General features: G+C 37.5%; 1 protein-coding gene across 3 annotated transcripts in view; it reads right to left on the bottom strand.

Annotated features, from left to right (window-relative positions):
- nvy (CBFA2/RUNX1 partner transcriptional co-repressor nervy) overlaps nt 1-22,155 on the bottom strand; it is a 41,029-nt gene that overhangs the window by 17,648 nt on the left and 1,226 nt on the right. Inside the window, exons 1-2 of one of the 3 annotated variants that reach the window (XM_066301463.1) lie at nt 20,344-20,633; nt 15,120-15,207 (exon numbers count right to left, since the gene is read on the bottom strand). In XM_066301463.1, the coding sequence (XP_066157560.1) occupies nt 15,120-15,207; nt 20,344-20,436 (181 nt within the window). In that variant the 5' untranslated portion in view covers nt 20,437-20,633. Of the gene's footprint in view, nt 1-15,119; nt 15,208-20,343; nt 20,634-22,155 lie in introns of those variants that run through there. The other 2 variants (XM_066301466.1, XM_066301467.1) reach the window with 2 other exon arrangements.

Genomic DNA, 22,155 nt, shown 5'->3' with positions numbered 1-22,155 from the left:
GGGGGTTTCCCTCAAGGCCAGAATAAAAAATTTCTAAATAGTTGTCTACCAGAGGAAGCATGCTCGTGTGCACAATATTAGGTCAACTCCTTCAGTCAGAGACGTACTTGGCACCGCTTTACCTTCAAAAAATCAAACTTAAAAGACATGTGGAAATAGACACTATTTTCCGAACATCAAACCACCAATCTACACCAGGGACTTTTGTCCTCCAAATCCTAGTCGTCGTAAACATGAATAAAAATTTCCAAGCCAGTTTACCAAAGAAACAGAGGCGTAGTAGACCCCTATTCGAGCTTACCTCTAACGAGTTGAAGCATGCATGTCGAAAGCGAAATAATTTAGAAAATACTCTAAGCCCACCTGCCGACAAACTAAACTCATTCAAAGAAGTTGTCACAAGATGGCACTTCAAGACTCTCCAACCACTTGCACTGAACATCTCTTTAGTAGTCGTGTTTGATTTGCATTACTTAAATTAATAAAATTTCCGTGTATCTCGCTTGAATATGCCGGTATGTCAATAAAATCGAATAGTCAACATACGTGGCAGTAATTGCAATCTGTTTCCGTTATCTCCCTCTGTACATACACCCCTAGACAGGTATTTCAGGGTGGTCTTCGAGGGTATTAAACCGTCCTCGTGATATCTCGTTTCTGACAAGGTCCACACTGCTGCAGCCCGATAAGGGCTGCGGGGATTTACCTTTAAAACCCATGAATTCAAAACTCTTTTGGTACATATTAACATTCGAAGGTGCATATGAGTATGAGTGCCCGGCTTGGGGTAGTAAATATTTGAGCCAGCTCACAGTTTTACACGATTCCGGGTAGTTTCTTGTGGTTAATATAACGAATTTCACTAGAATGGCCGGTACGGGCTTTTATTGCGTTATGTTGGTACTTCAACTAATTTTACGGGAAACACGTGGAGTAAAAGCAGGGGCGTACGTGACAATTGTCGAGTAAGAACGACCAAACAGCGAAGGAAAAATGATTCGAAAATTGTTGGGTTTTAAAATACCTTTGCGGTAAGCTAGTGAGGCACTGCCCACTGAGCACTGAGAGCTGAGACACGGGTTCACACATGAGTGTGCTTCTCACTGAGGATGCTGAACCGGATCCGCCACTGACCAGAGGGATGACAAGGGGAGGGGTGAAGGATTTAATGTTAGTCTGGAGAGTTCACAAACGAGGCTCTTAGGAAAATTTAGTATCTTCTGATTATGTCTTAGTGCGCCAATAAATATTTACGCGCTTTCAGCATCTAGTGTTGTCTCAGCCTTTTTAGGTCCTCTCTCTTGCACCATAACAAAACATCTTATCTCCAGGTTGATTCTCTCTCTAAATCAGAGAGTATCATTTTCCACAAGTGAACCACAAAAGCAGCTTTTAAAAAGCTAGTTGTGAGTCGGCAGCGAAACCCTGAAATCTACCTATCAAGTGCACAGGGGCGTGTGCCTCCCCTCGGGCCCCATTTCGCCCCCGTACCGCAGCGCTTGTTCCTGGCAGTAGAACGCTTTGCGCGATTTTCGCATTATGATGTTACGTGCCTGATTTTGACAGATTAATTATTATTTTAGTTTTGTTTTCGCGATGCCGTAATATTATTGGCGGCCGCGTTTTCCGACATTTTTATCCCTGCTCGTCATTCTTGTTCAACAGAAATAATGAATTTATTGTTCGCAATATTCAGTCCAGTGTGGGCAGATAACACGCCGCAAATTGTGTGTGCGTTTGTTTTAAATTAAAAGACAAACTTGCCAGTCTGCCATTGGCAGCTTTAATGTCCCTTTACATTCTGCTTTCCACAGGATATCAGGATGGTATAAATGTTATCCGCAACTTTTTCACAGCTCTCAAGAACATCTCAAGTAACAATTTAGGTTTTATAATAGGCCTGGAAGAGTAAAGTATAAAACCAGTGTATAAAACTTTTTTCTTCTTTTTCCTAAATGCTCTGGCTAAGGCGAATATAAAACAGCAATACAACCTGGATAGTATTATTAAAACTGCTTTAAAACATTTCTTTAGGTCTTTTTTAATGCTAAAACTGTTCATACAGCTTTATGTCTGGTTTTTTAATTTAAACATTAATCAAAAATATTGCTAAACAATTTTCCATTTCTTTGAAATTTTGGAGAACGTTTTTTCAGCAACAGTCTCCACATAAAAAATTCGATACTTTCCACGTGGAAAAATTCTCACAGCAACGTCTCATTTCACAGAAAATTTCATCGGTATTTGAAAGCGAAGAAAAGTTCTTTGCTTAGGATTTTTTCCCAAGTTTTTGTAAAATTTCTCATCTCATCTGTAGGTTTTCGCTCCATTTCAATTGCCAGTTTCGGCACCAAACAAAACATTTTCGTTTCAGAAACTTTATCCTCTTCCCGCTCGTAAAAGGGACATTTTCCTAAGACTTTTAATTTCTTTGAATAACTTCGTATTTTCGACCAAAAATCACTTTCAGTTTAACTGCACAGTTTTTACGTTAAAAAAGCTCCTTTCATATGGAAGGTGAACACCTAAATCAAAACTGAGACTTTCAGCGAATTACGAAGTAGCAATAAAGTTGTTGGTGCAGATCACTACAAAAGCGGAGTGAAATTGCGAATAAAGAAAAATTTTAAAAGGCGACGAAACTCAAAAAACTTCTTGCGATTTTTATTTCTTTAGAGGCCTCCTTGCCACGTCCATGTTTATTTCAGTATTGAATAGGTGCTAATTGAGGTTTGCGACGAAAGCCTCAGTTACAAACGGCTCTAAAGTGATTCGCTTAAATCTCTAATTATGGCATGTTCAAATTTGTGTAAAACACACAACAGTACACTTACTTAATTTCTCGAGAGAATTTTTGCCTCTCCGGAGCCTGCTCATGCACGCCGCTGTGAATTATACTATTGATTTGCCAAAATTAAGCTTTATAGAGGAAAGCTTGAGTTACAAATCCTCACTAAACTCATTGACGTAAAGTGCTGTCTGTATAAGGCGTAGTTTTATTAGAGAATTCAGCTTCCCTAAAAATTGAGGTTTTTAATGAGAGGAATCTGAGTCATTGGCACAGAAATTTGCCAGAAATAGAACAAACGTAAATTTATTTTTTAAGATTTTTCAAAGCGAAAGCAGAGATATTTTTTCAGTTTAACTTATGATTTTCCAGCTTCCAGTTCCCAGCACGTTTCATGTGATAATATTGTCTTTGCGATATCTCATGTTACAGAATATTGTTCCATGCTTTTTTTCACCGAAAAATTATTCTTTCTTAATATTTTTCCATCTCTTAAGGTTGCAGAGAGTTCAGAAATCGCTATATAGTCATAAATTCACATTTAATTGCCCGGTTTGTATAGACCAATAAAGCAATTTCTTCAGATGCAAGCTGGCCTATTGAGTGCGATTTTATAGGAAATTTTATGATACTTTCAATGATGAAAAGATTATTTTCAGTTCTTCAAAATTTTTAAAAGTTTTAACATTTTCTTATAGGATTGCGCCTTATCCCCCCCCCCCCAAACTTAACCAAGTCCTTTTTTCAGAATTTACATTTTCTCAGTAAAGTCAATTAAATCAGTGAAATAATCATTCTCTTGAGGACAAAAAAATTTCTCGAGAATTTTCAGTTCATTGAAATGAAAGAAAAACTGCACATTTTTTTTATAGATGTCAGGTCCAGTTTTATTTACCATTTTTTGGAAAATAATTTTGTGTTCATCTCATTAAAAATTATTCTATTTTTTATTGTGAAAATTTATAAAAGCATTGACATTGATATTGACCGTCCCGTCCTCTTGGACTTGTTCATGGACAATTTTATGGTGTGTTTTGTTGTAAAAATTTGCACGAGCATTGACATTGACAGTGACAATGACCTTCTGCTGACATTGACATAAAACATTAAGTTGCCGACAGTGTTCTTCTTGACACATTTTCCAAGATTTTTCCGTGGCAGCTCCTGCAGTCTTGGAAGTGTAAACCATCAAGCCTGCTGCCTTCTTTTCAGTCCTGAATCTGCAAATAAATCCTTCTCTCGTCGTTGGAGAAAAACTCCAGTGGCGACACCTTCCACCTTCGGCAGCGTAATAAGAAAACTTCGCTCAGACTTCAAATCCAAACCGAAAAACAGTTATTATTAATGAAGTTTTGCCGATAAATTACGTCTCATGCACAAAGCGCCGGGGCCCGACCCGATATAGAAATCAGCGCCAAGTGACGGTTATAAATTCACCTTTCAACGGCCGAAAAACAATCAAAACTATGCACAATACAGACAAAGCAATCTATCATAAAAAACAATCGCAGGAGAGCAAGGACGAGGCTCCATCTGGATATCAAGTTTTGTTTTAATTAGGGAAACAAAGGAACGTCGCCCGAAGAATAGCTGCGGAAGGCTACAGCCTTTTGTTTAGGGCCGTTTTTCAACTTAGAGATTATAAGCCGTGGAATAAGGGAATCCGACGTACCTTAACAAAAATATAGGCCGAAATCTTTAAGAACTATTAAGTGGACTAAAAATCTAACAATGCCACTAAGATTCACTAGTTTACGGCTATCATGAAACGACAGGGACGTCCTAGATAAAACTACAGGGGTCATCATTTATTAAAATTGTATCTCTAATGGGCTCATTTTTAGCAATAATTTATATTGCAGGAAAGGTAGGATACGCCACTGATATTTTTATTCTTCCAAAGCTCTGATTTTGCCTTTATAATCATTGATATCTGAAGAACATTGGTTTATAAATGTAGGTGTGTAATTGAAACTCGTCGTTCCAATGGGAACCACTGAGATTTGCAGGATATTACCCCACAAAACAGTGTCGTAAAAAACGAAAATGTAAAGGGATCATGGCAGATTAAAAATCTTTTTCTTCTACTCCTGATACAAGAGTAATTACCTCCCAATTCTCACTTGGTTCATGGCAAGCTTTAGTAAAGACGTAATACGCCACTGAGTCTTCTGCTTTTCAAAAGCTGATTGTTCATTTAATAAATAGTATCAAAACGAACGGAAATTTAAAAGGGATCATGGTAGATCAAAAATCTATCTTATCTAAACCTTGCACGAGAATATTAGTTACCGACTAATCCTCACTAACTCATAGCAACCTCTTAGTTTCTTCTTCCAATCCAAGATATGCACTGATCGATCTGAGACCGACTTTTTCCGGTTATCAAGGGGCATTAAAATTAGATACACCCCTGACTTTCAAGTACTCAATTGCATGAGAATCGTGCCTATCGTTTAATGAACAAACACGAAGATCTTAGGAATTCAGAGAAAATAACTCAAATAACTTTTTTGCAATTTCTGAGACTTGAGGCTCAACTGACGCCTCTAATTTTTTGTCTTTCTAGTGAAATGTTGCAAAAATCTTCGATGTTCTAAAACGGAAAATTCCACAAATCACACACATATGAGCAAGAAATCCGCTTTAAAGGAAGGAATGAAACAAAACGTATAAAACGTGTCGAGTTATCCTAATAACCCTCACCAGCCCTTCCTCCCTTCAAAGTGCCTTATCAGCTGGAAACAGTGTCGACCCTGTCAGGACAGAAACTTACGCCCTGTCGGGCATTCCTGGCATTCCTGAAGCCCAAAGACAGGATGAGCGAGATTTAGGTGTAAAAAATAATGTGAATGTATTCACACTTAGAATTTTTTGTTTTCATCATTTGTAGCCCTGGTTTAGTAATATCGGAGAGTTTTGCAAGTGATAACATGGAGTAGAGCTAATAAAACACCTGACAGGCGCTCAGAGAAATAGGAAAAATAATGTGTTGGCTGGTAGCACTCTAGTCTCATGCGTGATTGTTATAGGAGGGCAATACCACTGAAGAACTTTTCATTTATCTATATGACTTCGCAGAAATTCCATATACATTTTGTTAATGCGATCTGCCTGTTGCGAAGACCAAGCTGCTGAATTGTTTCGATTTTGGTCTCTTAGGAATTTTGTGAACCAAATTGTCCATTCTCGTGCTAATACTCATAGGATGCGAGAAACTGGGGAACAAAATTTATATTGTGATAGTGAATAGTGAAATATGCGAAATCTAGATTGGTTGGCGCTTTTCGAACCATCGGTGTACCCGATGTTTCGCCAGACTTGACACTTTTAGCTTTCCGAGAATATGTAAGAATTTTGTATATACTTACTATGTTCTTCAGTGAGTAGATACCTGTAATCTTTAAATTCGTAAATAAGGTAATAAAGATTAGAACAGTCATACAAATTTATCTATGAGTGGAAATTTAGTGAAATTTTCTACATTTAAGGGCAAGTTTTTCAATGTCCTACTAAATCAACATGTTGCAATTGAAGTAACTAACAGTACAGAAAAGCCATCAGTCAGCGTCTTACTTAATTGTGGAAGTGTTTCAGATCGTTTGCTGAGAATGTTGGTTAAATTTGAACTCCAGTTTCAAGAACGCTTTATGTTGCAGTTGACTGATAACTGTCGCTCCCTAACTGAACATTGACGAACCGACCTTAGACATCTATTTGATGTCTGATTACTAAGTATCTCATCTTATAGATTCCTTGCATATTTCTCCATAAAATTGGATTTAAGAAGGGGGTGTCTGTGTATCTAAAGTTTCTGCACTATGGCAAGTATTATTATTGAAATTCAAGATACGTGCAGAAAGAACCAACGGAATAAAATATATTAAAAATATTTTCGATCTGTTTGAGGCGTATAATTATTTCTCAAATTTTTTGGAAATAATTCTTCACACACCAAACAAGGGGGAATTGCATAGTATTTTGAATTAGAACTGAGATAACATTCACCCTTTACTAAAGGTACGGGTGAACACCTTTGTTAACGTCTCGATGGGAACCCTGCCATTTTTGTAATCTGCATTTTTTGTGCTTGTCGGTTTGAACAGTCCATAATGAGTCAAAATGGACATTGACCTATTACAAACCATTTTATCTATAGTAATACCAGTAACGTATGATTTTTTAACTATGAGAACTGTGCAAGAAGTGGCGCGTTAACACACACTCTGATTAGCGGGGCGGGGCTTATGTCTCCGCCTGCGACCAATCGTATCCCGAGTGGGTGTGTTATGTAAGAAGGAAAGGCGAAGCTTGTTCTGAGCAGTCCTCCAGACTCAAATTAATCAATGTCGAATATGCCGGAAATCCGAGCATTTCTTAGAAGTATTTGGGAATGTTCATATTGTTTGTAAAGAGAATTTTCTTTGAATTTGAGCAGTCGCAATGTAAATTTTGTAGAAATTAACAGTTATTTTCAAGATGGCCAAATTTCAAGGACGTTCTAGATTTAGTTGGAAGTTTTTTTCGTTTTCAAAGAAAGGGCAAACGTTTAGTGAAAAAAAAAGAAGTGATAAGATTGTTAAGTTTAATTGAGAAAATCTGTGATTTTATATTGACAATTTATTAAGTTATTTTCTATTCAAAATCTTATCGATGTGTACAACAATATCTGTATTTTTAGGACAGTGCTACTATACCCTTTTCGGCGCTGGAGTGCGTTCGCTGTAAGAAGTACCTCTCACGACCACCAGTTCATCTCTACTTAGACCAAAGAGAGAAAAAGGAAAAAATATATGTGGGAGGTGTAAAGTGCATGCTAAACAACCCGTTGTACGCATTACAATATACGAGATACTTGCTGAAAATTTTCAGTTTCCCTGTAGCTATCCTCGATGTGTTGATACGGTTGCTTGGAATGATTTAAGACATGAATACTTTTGTTTGTTTAAGCATTGGAGGTGTCGTCTCTGTTACCGTAAAATGCATATTAAAAATATTCTTAACTATTATAGTAAGATGCACGAGAATAATATTTGCAATAGTATAAAGTTAATAGCATACGAGGACCTAAATTAACGTAAATATCCCAAAAATTGTTTATTTGTTGATGACGATCTTATGTGTTCCGTTTCTAGTGATATAATAACGGATGACTCGGATCTTATCCACGTAATGGTTTTCGCTGCAAGAGCGTATTCCTTAGAACCATTGCTTTCTATTACAGGACATTTAACGATAACTTTTAGGTATATGTCTCGTTCAGTGCCAGTGTCTTATGATTTGTCGAATAGGGATCAGATTACCAAACAAGTAAATACGAGTTATATTAAACAGGCTCTTTCTCTTGAAGATGACTCGTTCAACTCGGTCATAATAGAGATAAATTTTACAAAATCATCTAAAACCTTCGCGTGTTACAAAAAATATAGATAAAATACCTAATTTTTGTGTGTTCGAATTGCTAATGCTGTTTTGATCTGCCAGAGAGGACATTCCGTCTGGCACAATTTTACACGTAAGGTGACTTTCTGCTCTATATGTCGTGATCTCTATATGTCCGAGTCAAGAAACGTTGTTTTTTGAAGAAATAACTAAAAAAATACAGGAACTTTGTAGTTGATTCTGTTATTGTTGTGTTTCTTTTTCTTTAGGTATATCATTATTATAATTAATTATAGATATAGTAGAATTCATTGAATTACTAACTATCGAATTAATGGAAATTGAATGAATTAATAACAATGTGTAATTATACTAATTACAGTATAATGAAATATTAAATAAAAAACAATTATTTTATCCTAAAATGTAGTGTTAATTGCCAGAAATTCTCAAAACACCGCAATTTCCCGGAAAATTCATTTTTTACGACAGGACAAAAAAACCACACTTTCAGTCCGATTTCTTTACCGGAAAGTAACATTTTACCCATCAAAACCGGAAAGTTGATCTAAGGGATCGGAAAACTATTTCCCGATCATCGTCGTTCCATTTTTCCGATCGCTGTCATATCAACATGGTTAAGTCATCGATTTGTCATATATAAAGCATAAAAAGCACCTACAGTAGGCGGTAGATGTAACGGGTCGAAAATTTTTTTTGCGTAGCACAAACAGAACATACGAGGAGTGATCGAAACGTTACAGGAGTTTTTGAATTACAGGGCAACGTCGCAACGAAGCGCAGTGCGGTTGGCAGCACTGCTCAGCGTGACTCATCTCAAGTAGTACTGTTTTTTCCGATCCAAATTTTTTTTTCGTTTCCGAGAGTTTTATGCGATTTTTTTTTATCATTTGCAAGAGAAATTTAAATGTAGAACAACGTGTTTGTGCCAAATTTTGTGATAAAGTTGGTAAAAGGTTTATAGAAACATTTTGGATGTTCGTAAGAGGGGTTTGGGAATTAATGTGTCGTGAGTGCTTCAGGAGGTTGAAAGGAGGAGGGACGTCATCAAAAGCTGACCTACATTCAGGACGGTCTTCGACTGTGATTAATCAAGGGCATGTTGAAAGAGTGAAGAGTCTCGTGCTGTCAAATCGTCGTCTAACCATTCGTGCGGTGACCGAGAAATACAAAATTTCAAGAGATCAGTGCTGTTGCAATGTGGAGATTGTGTGCTGCACCATGACAATGAACCAGTTCATGCTGCGTTGCTCATTCGCAATTTCCACACAAACATGACATAACTGTCATCTCTGAGCCTCCCCACACACCAGACCTGATCGCTACGAATTTTTTGTTTTCCATAATCAAGAGACCTTTGGAAGGTCAGAGGTTTGACTCGATTAAAAATATTAAGGAAAAATCGCCGGAAGAGCTAAACAGCATTCCACAAGAACAGTTCTCAGGATTCTTCCAGCAGTGGAAACGATGTTGGGTGAAGTGGATACGTTGCTAACGGATACTTTGAAGCAGACAATGTTGAATAACTTTTAATATTTTTAAATAAAATTTTTAAGTGTTAGTCCTGGAACTTTTTAATCACCCTTCCTATATTTACCGGAGGTCCTGAAGTTTCCAGAACTCGCCTACGCTTCGTCCTGTAAAACATTTCTTTTCAGTCTTACAATATAAATGAATATTCGCTGAAAGTATTTGAATCGCGTGAAGCCATGTATTATTCCAAAAAATATTTTAGGAAAAAAAAATTCAAAGTATGTCGGATTTGGCATAGTCGGGCCAGTTTCGGTCGGTCTTTAAAATTTCTAAATTTGCAAAAATACCTAAGGATTACTCAAAGAAATTGGAGGAGAAAATTTTTGTTTTATTAGAAATTTCTTGAAGAAGAAACAAAAAAACAGAAAGAAAAATATGGGTACCAAATTATTCTCATTATCTTATCTGGATAAGAAGATAAACAGAATTTTGAATCAATAACAATTGTAATGGTATTTGTTAGGTAAATGATGCTGGGCCTATCAGCAATGGTGAGTTAAACAGAGTCATACCTGACTTTCGTTTAAAGCAGGGCATCTTTGGTGTTTTCTTCTAGAGCTGAAATTACAAGCTCGACATTGAAAAACTCTGATGCATTCACTGTGACTAGTACCTTTCGGTACGTCACATTCAGAGCTACAGAGACTAAAACCACTAACAAAGTAAAGAGTGTCGGTTGGGAATAGGGTGCCGCATAGGAATGGGTGCGGCATATGAATCAAGTGTTTTAAAAATAATCGTAGAATCATTAGGTTTTGATATATAATGTTTTTTTTTATAATGGCATGATCGAAAACTCAGTGAGCCAAAAAATTAAATATTTGTTCAAGCAGACACGAACTTGCTCCTACTTAACCAGCAATAGGCAATGACCCTTCGAAAAGGTGGCTAAATAAGGGAATTTCCTAGCAGTAGTATTACCAATTGTTCCAAGAAGGTTCCTCGGAACCAAGGAGCAACCACCACGTCGTTTACCCTTTTAAAGCAATATTTTGGCCCATATACAAATTTTAATGATCTATTTACGCCACCCAAAACATTTTCATATGAACCGTCTGGAACGTTTGTTTGTTGATGCTAGAAATGTCTCAAATTTGTCATGTCCGGATGTGGATTTCGTGATTCCCTTTGGGTATAAGTAGTTTGCCTTCATGGAAATGATCATTCTGGAAAATTGCTTTCAATTTGCCAAATGGACAACCCGCAAGGGAGGCAGTGAACAAAGAAAGAATTTTAAATTTTGATTAGGAAGCTTCAGAAATTTTCTGGAAAAAAAATAGAATATGTGGAATTATTCAAAAAATCAGAAAGGATTCATTATTAGAGGATTAAAATTCGATCCAGTTCCTCGTCCCAGTATGAAAGTAAAACTGCGTTCCTATGGGTCGCCGCAACACAAATACCTTCTACAAGCGGGGGTGTACAAAGGAGAATCCTGGATAATTCGGGCCATAACAGATGCTAGATTTCCAGTTGGAAAATATCGACTTAGGCAACGTGTCATCCATCTTTTCCGAGCCTATCATGCTCTGGCAAATATTTGTGTTACTTTATTCTGAATAAAACGAAAACGTGCCGCTGAATGAAGCAGATTTTCCCTATAGCGGATTAATGTTTTTCTTTTATAAACTTTGCGGCGAGCTGGGGGGGGGGGGTCCGGGAAGGTGAAGCAGGACTTCAATGCAAAATGCCACTTTGCGCACGCACATCGGTGCGAAAACAAGACCAGTTAGGGACTAATTTATGGAGAACGTTAACTAAAACACCTGTGAAACAGTAAAATTTAAAGGGCTCACGATAAATAAGCGGAGCTAGACAAGGCCCGGATTGACGCAGAAGGGACTCGTTTTAATAAATAGGAATTCTGAACGTCCGACAAGCCCTACATCACGGAAAGTGGCTGTTTATGTTAAGGATTATCCTGCAATTTATAGATATTAACGTGCAGGCCTGCTGCAAAAGCACGTCCGACGCTTGTGAGGTTGTTAATCGGTCGTGCGGCCACCTGAGGTCCCTTCCTGCAACTTTTGCAGGAACGAAATCAAGCGTTATTGCACTAGCACAATAATGATTTCTCCGTGCTTAGTCTTAATTGTGAATAAGTGGCTCGATAATTGCTCTAATCGCATTAGAAACGACGGTGTCCCCTCCAAATGGTGCCTCTCGTCTTTATGACGCCTACATCGGTTGCAGGGCCCCAACTGCGACCAACACGTGTGGTTTGCTCAGTTTAGGCGTTTAATAGCTCAGCTCGTTAACCGAAACGTTTTAGCTAATTTTTTCTTTTTTGTTTTCAGTATGGAGATAGAGGCGTAATTGCACAGTTTTGGATAGTTTTTCTGCTCGGCAATATCAGCTGACATATGCAAAAACCGAACTTAAAAGGAGTATAATTGACACTAATCAATTCATTATCTAGCTAACACGATTGACACTCAACGAGAGTGAATTTCTATCATTTCATGCAACCATCATGAATTTATGTGCCCCTATAGTCGATTATTTTCCTGGTGATTTGCATGGGGCAAAGACGAATTATTATTTTCCATAAAGCCCTGCTATTTCCTGCGAACAGGTGTTCTGGAAGTACGTACACTCGTGCTATTTAATATAATTCAAATATAAAGTCGAAATTCCTGCGAGGCAAACACGTGCTACTGACGTTTTCCATCAAAAGCGGCATATAGGCGAGTTTCCAGTGGTCCCGGAACGGAAATATGGAGGAGAAAACTCTTTTTTTTCGACCATTTTTATTTCTAACTCGAGCGAAGTTTTTAAGAAGTTTTGGAATTTTTTGACACCTTTCACTGTATTATTGCTACATATGTAGAAAGCAGATAATTTCCTGCGGCAACGTCGAGAATCTGTCTATATCACAAAACATGTCCAGCAGAGACTCGCCCGAATTCATGAATAATTTTCAAAATTTATCAAGGTTCAAGAGTTCCTCAGCTCAAAAAAGTTATATATTTCAGGGTCTTCCAGAAGTAGTACGAATCTCCAACAATGTGGCGTGATGATTGGAAGTTCCAGTGGTTCCGCAAAGGAAATTTTCTGCAGCAGACTTTAAAACCGACAAAATTTTTATGGAGCGTTCAGCAATTTACTTAAGAAGATTTACTGAATGTTTTTACAATATCGTAAGGAAACTGCTATAAATTAATTTTAATTAGAAAATTCATGGAAATCGTACCATCAAATAGTAACAGTTGTACAAAATATTTTTACTGCGCTACTGGTTTTTTTTGTAAAATTTTGAAATTGGCTCCTATAAAATCATTAGAATTACCGGAATACGGAGGTGATAGTGTAAGGTGATACAAGAAAAAAATTGATGATCTTTTCATCGAAGAATTGGCAATACGTAGATTGAAGTTCACATAGTTGCCACTGAATTTTGTTACTGAATATATCTCTTATGTCTTCTGTAGTTATTAGAATTTTTGCTGTAACAGCTCGAATGAGGACCATACCGAAAGACAGATGCGAAATATTTATTTCTGCGGCGCTACTGACTTTAAAACTTTAACTCTAAAACATTTCTTATAGACGTCTATGTAGTCCGCAAAAATTTTTTAGTAATTTGACACAGTGGGAATTAAGGAACAGACGCGTGGGAGGAGGCAATTCGAAATGGTTCTTAAAGTCCTCGTTAATGTTCAAATATTTACAATTTCTCCAGTTTTGAATAAAATGAACATATTCCTTCTTCCATTTTAAATTGAATGCTTAAGCGACATCTCGGATAGACAATTAAACGAAATATTAGATGGGGAGGTGCCCCTCCTAACTGTTGTTCTGCAAGTCGTCGTGAAGTCCTTAAATGTGTCTGGAACTGATCCGAATTTTACTTTCATTGTCCGGAATACCCTAATTTTCCTAAAAAAGCGGGATAGTTAGGTGCAGAGACCAAAAGAGCTTTCGGAATCCACACATGACGTGAAGATCGAACTGCAGATTTGTCAAGTTGATAATAATCTGAACCTACCATAATCCGTCGTGGTGCCCATAGAAGAATCGATTGATGGAGGAACTGATGGGGCTGACTGAATATCAAAAAAAGCATAAGATTTTCCTATGAAAACAGGGTGAGCCTATTTTTGAATTTTGTAGGGGGAATCCATTGCCTCTTATGTCGACGTGGATTTTTAAGTCATACCAATTAGCCAATAATTAAACTAATTTATGTTTAAAAAATATAAATATAAAAAATGCAAATTGTACATTTTTCCTGTATCGCGTTTCCTTCCGAACTAACACTCTGTATTATCAATCTATGCAATGATAAATACTCTTTGACACCAAACTGGTATTTAGGAGTGGCAGTATATTTGTCCTCTTCATTATTTTATAGCGATCGGTGGTTCCGGAATTAGTTCGTTAAATAGTGGAACGTGCCAGAAACCGAATCCGGGGCTTGGGCCACTCGGCACGGTTTCGGAGATATGCAACTGGACCATTCCCAGCGTTTCCCCGGCTTGAAAGTAAACAAGTCTTGTTTATTCAAATTTTATATTCAATTATGTAAAACTTGCAATAGCAACAGGGGCTAAGAAAGAGCGAGAAAGATGAGCAAAAATTCCGGGGAAGACAACAAAAGCATATAAACTGATTATTTCAGTATTAAAACTGAAGGCACCCGCGGGTTTGTTTTGCCGAAGCGATTTGCAACGTTTGATGAAAAGTTCTTTCAGTGCTGGTACCTCCCGAATTAACCGTACGGATATAAAACCCGTATATGGCAATTTGTAACAAACCCAAGCTAAGGGCTGCGGGCTGATTCAAAATTTACATTATATAGGTGATGGGACGAATTGCCATGCGGGAGGGTTTCGATTCCTTTCGCACAAGAGTTCCACCTTTCCGAAATTAACAAATACACCGGAAGACTTGGCATAAAAATTACCACGACGAGTAACTGTTACAGTAGTCGCATAATGATACCAGTGCCACCTCTTGAGAGGGACTTGCACAAGGTTCCCAAAATCTACCGCCATTAGATGGCGCAACAAGAACAAATTCTTTACAGATAAATTTCAATTTTTTCCCGACATCCTCTTTTTTTTCCGGTAAATTAAAAACAGTATAAACATCCCTGGTAGTGCACAAGTGTCCAAGTTCCCACCCCCATTATTAAGGCCGATCAACGCTGTTTATCCAGGTTGCTACAACTACACAAAGACTTGTGGGAAAGCGTCCATCAGTTCCGATACGATCTGGCAAAACACTCAAGATTATGGATTAAGCTGGATATTTAAACAGGAGCTTTAGTTTCCTTGTAATGGGTGGTGGAGTTCGGTTAAAAGGGATCGATCTGGACTTTTTCCGGATTTAGGACTTATGAGGACCAGAGATTTTTCCCTCAAAAAGTGTGAGCATGTGGGATGTGACTTACCTTTAGGAGTTTTGATTCTTGGAGTCTCGACGTAAAGGCCACTTTCCTTTTCGGCGGTTTCCTCTTTGATGCTCTTGGAGTCCACTCCCTGGAAAATATTAAAAATCATACTAAATACTAATGAATAGTAACTAATTAAGGAAAAACAGAGAAAGGAGAATGAAACATGAGCCTTGGAACTGGAAAATGATTTTCCTTTCTATAAAACCCTTCCATCCGTTTTTGGGTCAAGTCTTTAGGTTAACAGGACGTTTGAGTTTATTGTCATTGTGGCTTATTATTATCATAAATCAATCTCGTTTAACACATTTTCAAATTTGATTAAATTATCAAGTAAGTTTCTGAAATCTTAGTTATCTCATAATGCCTGGCCCAGCCCCACAGCAAAAGGTCAATTGAGGTTTTAATTACTCTGGATGAAGGACGCATGATGTTCCAGAGATGAACTGTTGAACGTGTTCCATTTCGTTGTTACAAATTTTTTTAATTGAATTTTCTAAATTAAATGATTTAACTAGAATGGTTTCAGTATTATTCGATAGGTCAGAATTGTCTGGTGTAGAACTTCCAGATTACCAACCTGGAACCATTGGTTATTAAACGGATCCAGCTCATAATTACTGGAACTTACGAGAATACATGAGAGATTATCACAGCCTAAAGGGAACCTTTTAAAATTGTTTATTTGTGGGTCATAAACTTTTTAACTTGATTAATAAATTAATTAGGTTTCTGAATTGTTGGTTATGCAGTTATTCCCTGAATTAAACACTTCTGACTGCAGTGGATGAGAATACATAAGGGAATGAACTGCCTTAAAAGAAACCCTCTGAAATGTTCCATCTAAAAGTTACAAGTTTTTAAATTTTATTAATCAATCAATTAGGATTCGGGACTATTTGTTATGTCATGCTGCTCTGACACAGAATGTCCTGACCAGAATGCGGATTCGGTTCATAATTCCTGCAGTAGATCTGAAATCATAGGGCAATGGAAGGCGTTAAAAAGAACCTTCTAAAATGTTGCATTTAAAAGTTATAAAATTTTGAAATTATTAATCTATTAAGTTTCTGGAGTATTGGTTATGCCAGGTTTCCCTGGCCTGAAACTTTCAAGACGGAAAGCTGTTTCACCTCATAATTACTGTAGTTGATGAGAATACATAAGCGATTACAAAGCCTTTAAAGGAACTTTCTAGAATGATTGAGAATGAATGATGAGCACACACAAATGGTCACCAGGCCCTAAAAGAAAAGTTTTAAAGCCTCCCAACTGGAAGTTATTAATTTTTAAACTTTAGGGCATCATCAAGCCCTTTCCAGTTTATTTTTGCATTGCTCTTCAATAATATCTTATTTCCTTGCACCTTTATATATCCTTCTATTGTCAGTTATTATCCCTCTCAGACATCCCTTCATTCCTTGTTCGATAATTCATAAAATGTGGGTTTAACCAGTGACATAAAATAGGATAATGCATAAAGAGCTCATTATTCCCAAATTTCACAAGCAGTCACGAATCCTGGACAAAATGATACCTTTCCCTTAAATATTGATACCCAAACCTGCCAGTCCTGTAATTGATTTCGAGGACAAATTGACATTTAAACGCAGTTTGCTTCGTACCATCGACATCCATAATTCAACCCCAGAATTCAGTTAATGACCATCGTTAAAAGAACATAATATCCTGTTGTTATTTTATTTCCTTTTTGTCGTGATTTCCCCGTATTTGTCCCACTGCAGCACAGAAAAATATCTTATTATATTCGTTCCTTTACCTGCAGGGCGCCCAGGTGTCCCTGATGGCTTCTGATGAACTCAATCTAGTTGTCCTAATTTCTTAGTTCGAACCACTGTGCAAGAGTAACTAAGCGATATCTAATTTCCACCTCTGTAGGAAAAAAGCAGGACATAAACGCCAGCTGCTGCTCAACACAACACCATATGGCTGTTGTCTCCATCTGCGAAAGATCCAGTTAAAGCCGACCCTGGCACAGCATGTGAGCAGGGGCAAAAAAAAAACAGTTCCATGCACAGTGGTCAAAAATAAGAAGTTAATTACAGTTTCGCTGAAAAATGCCCATTTGCTACTATCGGCTGACCAAGCCCCTTGTCCTCCCTGTTGGATTCTGATTTCATGAGACCTCACAGGCTTTAAATCTCATTTCCTGCTGACCTAAACTAGACGTGTTCTTCTTTTTTCCTCTTAGTAACAACAGCAGGAGCATCTGTGAATTCCCGCGTGCCAATTTCGCAGAAAGATTAAACAGGTGCGATCGGTTTTGCCCTCAATATATTCGCTCCTGCGGTCGGACGAAACCACACACCTGGACCCATTCAGGGTTGCAGTTTAGGGGATGAAAAATCGTATTTTCCGAGTTTGATGGTTCTCCATTTTAGGGATTAACGGCCCCAAGGAACGGGTAAAATTACTCGTGTCGATTGGTTTTAATTGCCAGGAAGGGGTTGGTTTTGGTTAATTGAGATGTATGGCAGTAAATCAGTTTATTCTGTGATATATTCGGGAATTCTCGGTCTTAAAACCAATTCAGTTTTTATTTCAGGATTTTAATGAAAATTTTTATTAAGATTTTATTCACCTGTATTCACAAATAACCCCCACTATAGTGGAATATGTGTATAACTAGAACTTTCTCTAAATCCTCCTACATTTATCATGCTTTTAAATAAAAATATTGGATACCTGTGAGGGCTTTAGTTAGTATCGGAAAGAGGTGAAATTTGGCCCTTAAATTTGCCCGGACATTTGCTCCATGCGCTAGTATTTATCAAGTTATAATCAGAGGGGTAAGCGAACAAATTTAAAAGGAACCTCCACTTTTATTTAAAAAGATTTTGCTAATTTTTGCACGTTTAATTTGCAAAGCGTCTGTTTCAGATGCGCTTTAAGTGTGAATTTTGCACTTGAAGTTTTCATTTGAAATTTGCACTTCATATTTCATGCTTGAATTTCGCCTCGAAAATTTGCAGAATTTTGAACACATTGCTACTTAGTTGTGCCTGGAGAAGTTGAAATTTCACGTATAGATTGGCACCACTAAGGGCTTTTTATGCAGAAATAACCAAAGGCGTAGTTAATTTAAGGAAACTACCAGAATAAGCCTTTGGAAAACAGAGATATAATAATTTTGAGCAGAAGAGAGAAAATTTTGACGATATTCTTACTGTCAATTTCACTGATGTACGCCAATGGAATTGTTCGTAAGAATTCTTTAAATGCATACTCTTATCCTTCTTGTCCCTTTTAAATCTCCCTTTCCGAAATCCTCTTACCTTTCATGGATAAATTGAAAATCTTCTCATGAATAGGATTTTTTAGTGATCAACTACGTACACAACACATTGACCCCCACCTCTTCTACTGAAATTTTTTTCACACGTTTTTGCGAAAAATGGAAGTAAAAATAATGTAATTTTTAAAGATTTTGACGTATTTAAAGCCCCTCCACTACGTCCCTGAGTTTTCGTAGATTAAATGAAAATCTTTGAGCATCAACAGCATGTACATAATGGCGTATCTTGAAGCTTTCAGCAAAGCTCGAATATTGAAAATTTGGGAATAATGAGCTCGACTGTGGTTATTAACGATTTAGTTATATTCAATCCTGTTTCCCTATACCCTTCACTTATGTCTTTTTTCAAAACATCTTCAAGCTTCAACTGTCTCCAAAATCCATTGACTAACTGAGATATTTTAGTGAGGATGTAAACGTTTGCTCAGCAAAAACTTGTGTATTTCACATCATTCACACCATGTGACATTAATGTCTTGCGTAATTCACTGCCGGATCTGGAATTTTTTTCTGCAGAAAGAACATTTGAAAATTTTGAACAAAACCACATTTTCAGGTTTTCAGGCTAATTTTGTGTCCCACTAATGTTTATGCTATAAATAAATTGTTGAAAATTTTATTGTTAATTCTTTGGATCATTCATGATCAGTTGAATTAACCGGAACTAACCTATAGTAAGTACTTGATTTTTTTTCTGTGCCTTAGTAAAACCTTTAAATATTCTACGGTTTCCATGATGACGGTCAATGTTTTTTCACCACAAATTGTTGCTCAAACCTCTCTTAACTCTACATATAATAACAAACTCTGCTAACGCAACTATTTCATGAAGCATATGGCTGCTGTCCAGCACAGAAGCGCGGGCTGCGGTCCTGCTGGGATACAGTGGGTCGGTTTTGCCAGGAATCTGGCACAAGATGCTTTCTTTCTAAGACACATCACGCGCTCTGTCCAAGTCGAATAACTTCTTCCAAGAAAGTTGAGATTGACCTCCTGGCTAATAAACATAAAACCGTGTAAACACTCGTTGGGTAATGTTGACCACCTGCTTTTCATCGGATGTTTTTTCAGCACACCGCCTGCTGTGTCCATATGGCTACCGCTATCAGGCTTATTTTTGCCTTTGGTATTTGGTCCAGGAGTTGCCCTTGTGGGATTAAATAATTTCAGATATTTGCGGGGGTAACATAGAGCGACGCCACTGCTATTTACGGGGGAGGAAGACAACATACATTTTTTGCCTGGTTTAGATATAATATATCCAATAGTTTTGTTCAGGTGTTGGAAAATACCTTGTTCAAATTCTGAAACTTGCAAACTTACGTCTAAAAAAAAGCAACAGCGCTGTTAAAGGGAATTAAAACTCTCAGAATCGATAATGATAGCATGCCCTTTACTCCCAATTTGCGAATATTCGCTGCTCGCTGAACGATCCTAGATACGCCACTGCGTTCTACATGAGATTGATGTGTAAAAACTCTTATTCAAAACTTATCGTTGGAATTGCAGAGGCGTCGTGAAGGGGTTTTACTGGCAGCATTGCGAATAAAAATAGCATGCGATTCATGCTCTAACGAATATTTTCAAGTACGGTCAAAGCGCTGTTGATCATAGTGTTATGCTCAAATATATTTACAAACTTATTTAAGACGCACTGGCGTAATCGAATAAAATACTAAAATAAATTATTAATTATGAATAACTCAAGAACGGCAACATCGTTAATAACAACGCGAAGTTATTCTCAGAGTCTCGAAGACATCTTCCAGGTTTTAAAAAAAATGACTATTTTATCATGTCATTCGACAAAAAAATTGGTAAGTAGGCTCATCAAAGTGCTTATTTAACACCGATGATTTCACAAGAAATAATTACTAAATATTTACGAAATTTCAACTAACCACGTACCTGGTTTTGATTTGCGTTGACCAGAGCAGCAGACGAGAAATGGCGAAATTCCTTAACGGACGGTGCACATCGTCCGTCATCAATTAAATACATCCAAACACTCACGCACCGTCAGCTTCACCGGAATAACGTATTTTTAATTTGGAAAATGTTTTCCAGATACCATATCCATTCATTCATTGTTTATGATAAAGGCAATTGCGGAAACTTCTGTTTAAAAAAGTTAAGTCCTTCGCTTAATAGACGAAATCGAGCCTCTCACAAATAAACAGTGGCAGTCATATTTCTGTCAACACTGTCAGTGTGCTAGATTGGCAGTGGCGTTTGCAGTTGAGTTGTGACGAAATGTTAGGTTAAGGGAATGCTATGCTAACAATATCACCTGTCATTTATGGTTTGACAGTTGAGTTTGAAGTTATAATGCAGAAAGTGTTATATGCTACTAGTGCTGCCTATCAGCTAAAATTGACAGCTTAGTTTGAAGTTAGAGCACGTTTGTTTCAAAAAACTCAATCATTTTCTCCTAATGAAATTAGGCCCATAGACTTCACAATATGGCCAAATTCCACGTCATCTAGCAGGACCTGTCAAGTACGGTTGACCGCTGACTTTCATGTTAGACAGTTGTACCTTGAATTCTGTCAGTTGACTCTCTTAACGTTAACGTATCTCGTAGCATTGTTCAGCTTCGGGGTGAGCTTATCTCGCTTAAATAATGGGAGGTAGAGGAATTCTGGTCACGGTGACGGCATAAAGCAAAAATCAGGACCTCGGCAGGGCGATTTAAACTAGAAAAACGTGACGCACATTTTAGTGGGCAATAATTGCCGGCGTGGTCGCGATTTGGGCAATATGGCGCCGCCGTTGCATCTTTTTCATAGTGGGGCCCCTGATGTCCGGCCGACGCCTGATGGACACTGCAGTCCCGGTTATTTGATGGCGCTTTTAATGAGAATTGCCTCCGATTTGTGCGTAGAGTGTGTGCATCGGTACTTTAGTTAATGGGAGGTTTAACACTAATGTGAGAGTAGGTACTGATAGAATGTAAAACTGAATGTGGAAAGAGAGAATGATAACTCAAAAACACGTTTTGCTTTGTAGTACGCTATTCATAGGTAAATTAGTAATTTTCAAACTTGTGCCAAAAAGTAGTTGATTCTGGCTAGGTCCAGTCTGGATTCCTGGCTGAAGACCACCGTATCCCCTTGCAAGTTTCATTGCGACCGATCTCTATACCGTACCAGTCGATTTCATCCACGTCAACGGCGAGAGATAGCACGAGATGGGCAGAGTATGAAATTAACCCAGAAGTTCTTATTCAGCATTAAAACGATCTATCCAATATTAAATAACTAACTTCTACTTCAAGAGTGAGTGGGAACTTCCTCGATTTGGGACTCAGTCTTGGTGCGCGAGATCACGACTGAGACAATAAATCGAAACTGAAATCTGGGGCTTGAAAAGAATTTTTTTTCTGATATGACTTAAAACAGTATTAGTCGCTCTGCCTTTGGGTATAATAATCGAACAAAGTCTGAAGAGAAATGAACACCTTCCTGAAGTAACACGAATTGAGCGAAACGAACAAAAGTATCGGTAAAACGAAAAATACGCAGCACTGACCTCAAGTAACTCGAATTAACTTGTGATGGTAAAAATCGACGTTTCCCTTAAGAATTTCAAGAGCTTTGAAGGAGCGTTATGAAAAAAATAGTCATAAAGATATAACAAAATCGAGAAATGAAGAAGTGCCTCAAGTGACCTAAATTAATGTGGGGGCACATAAATACATAATTTCTTCAATTTTTAATT

This window comes from Euwallacea fornicatus, chromosome 2, assembly GCF_040115645.1.
Source record: "Euwallacea fornicatus isolate EFF26 chromosome 2, ASM4011564v1, whole genome shotgun sequence".
Classification (NCBI taxonomy): Eukaryota; Metazoa; Arthropoda; class Insecta; order Coleoptera; family Curculionidae; genus Euwallacea; species Euwallacea fornicatus.
The sequence above is the reverse complement of the archived record's forward strand: the minus strand, read 5'-3'. Positions and strand labels throughout refer to the sequence as shown.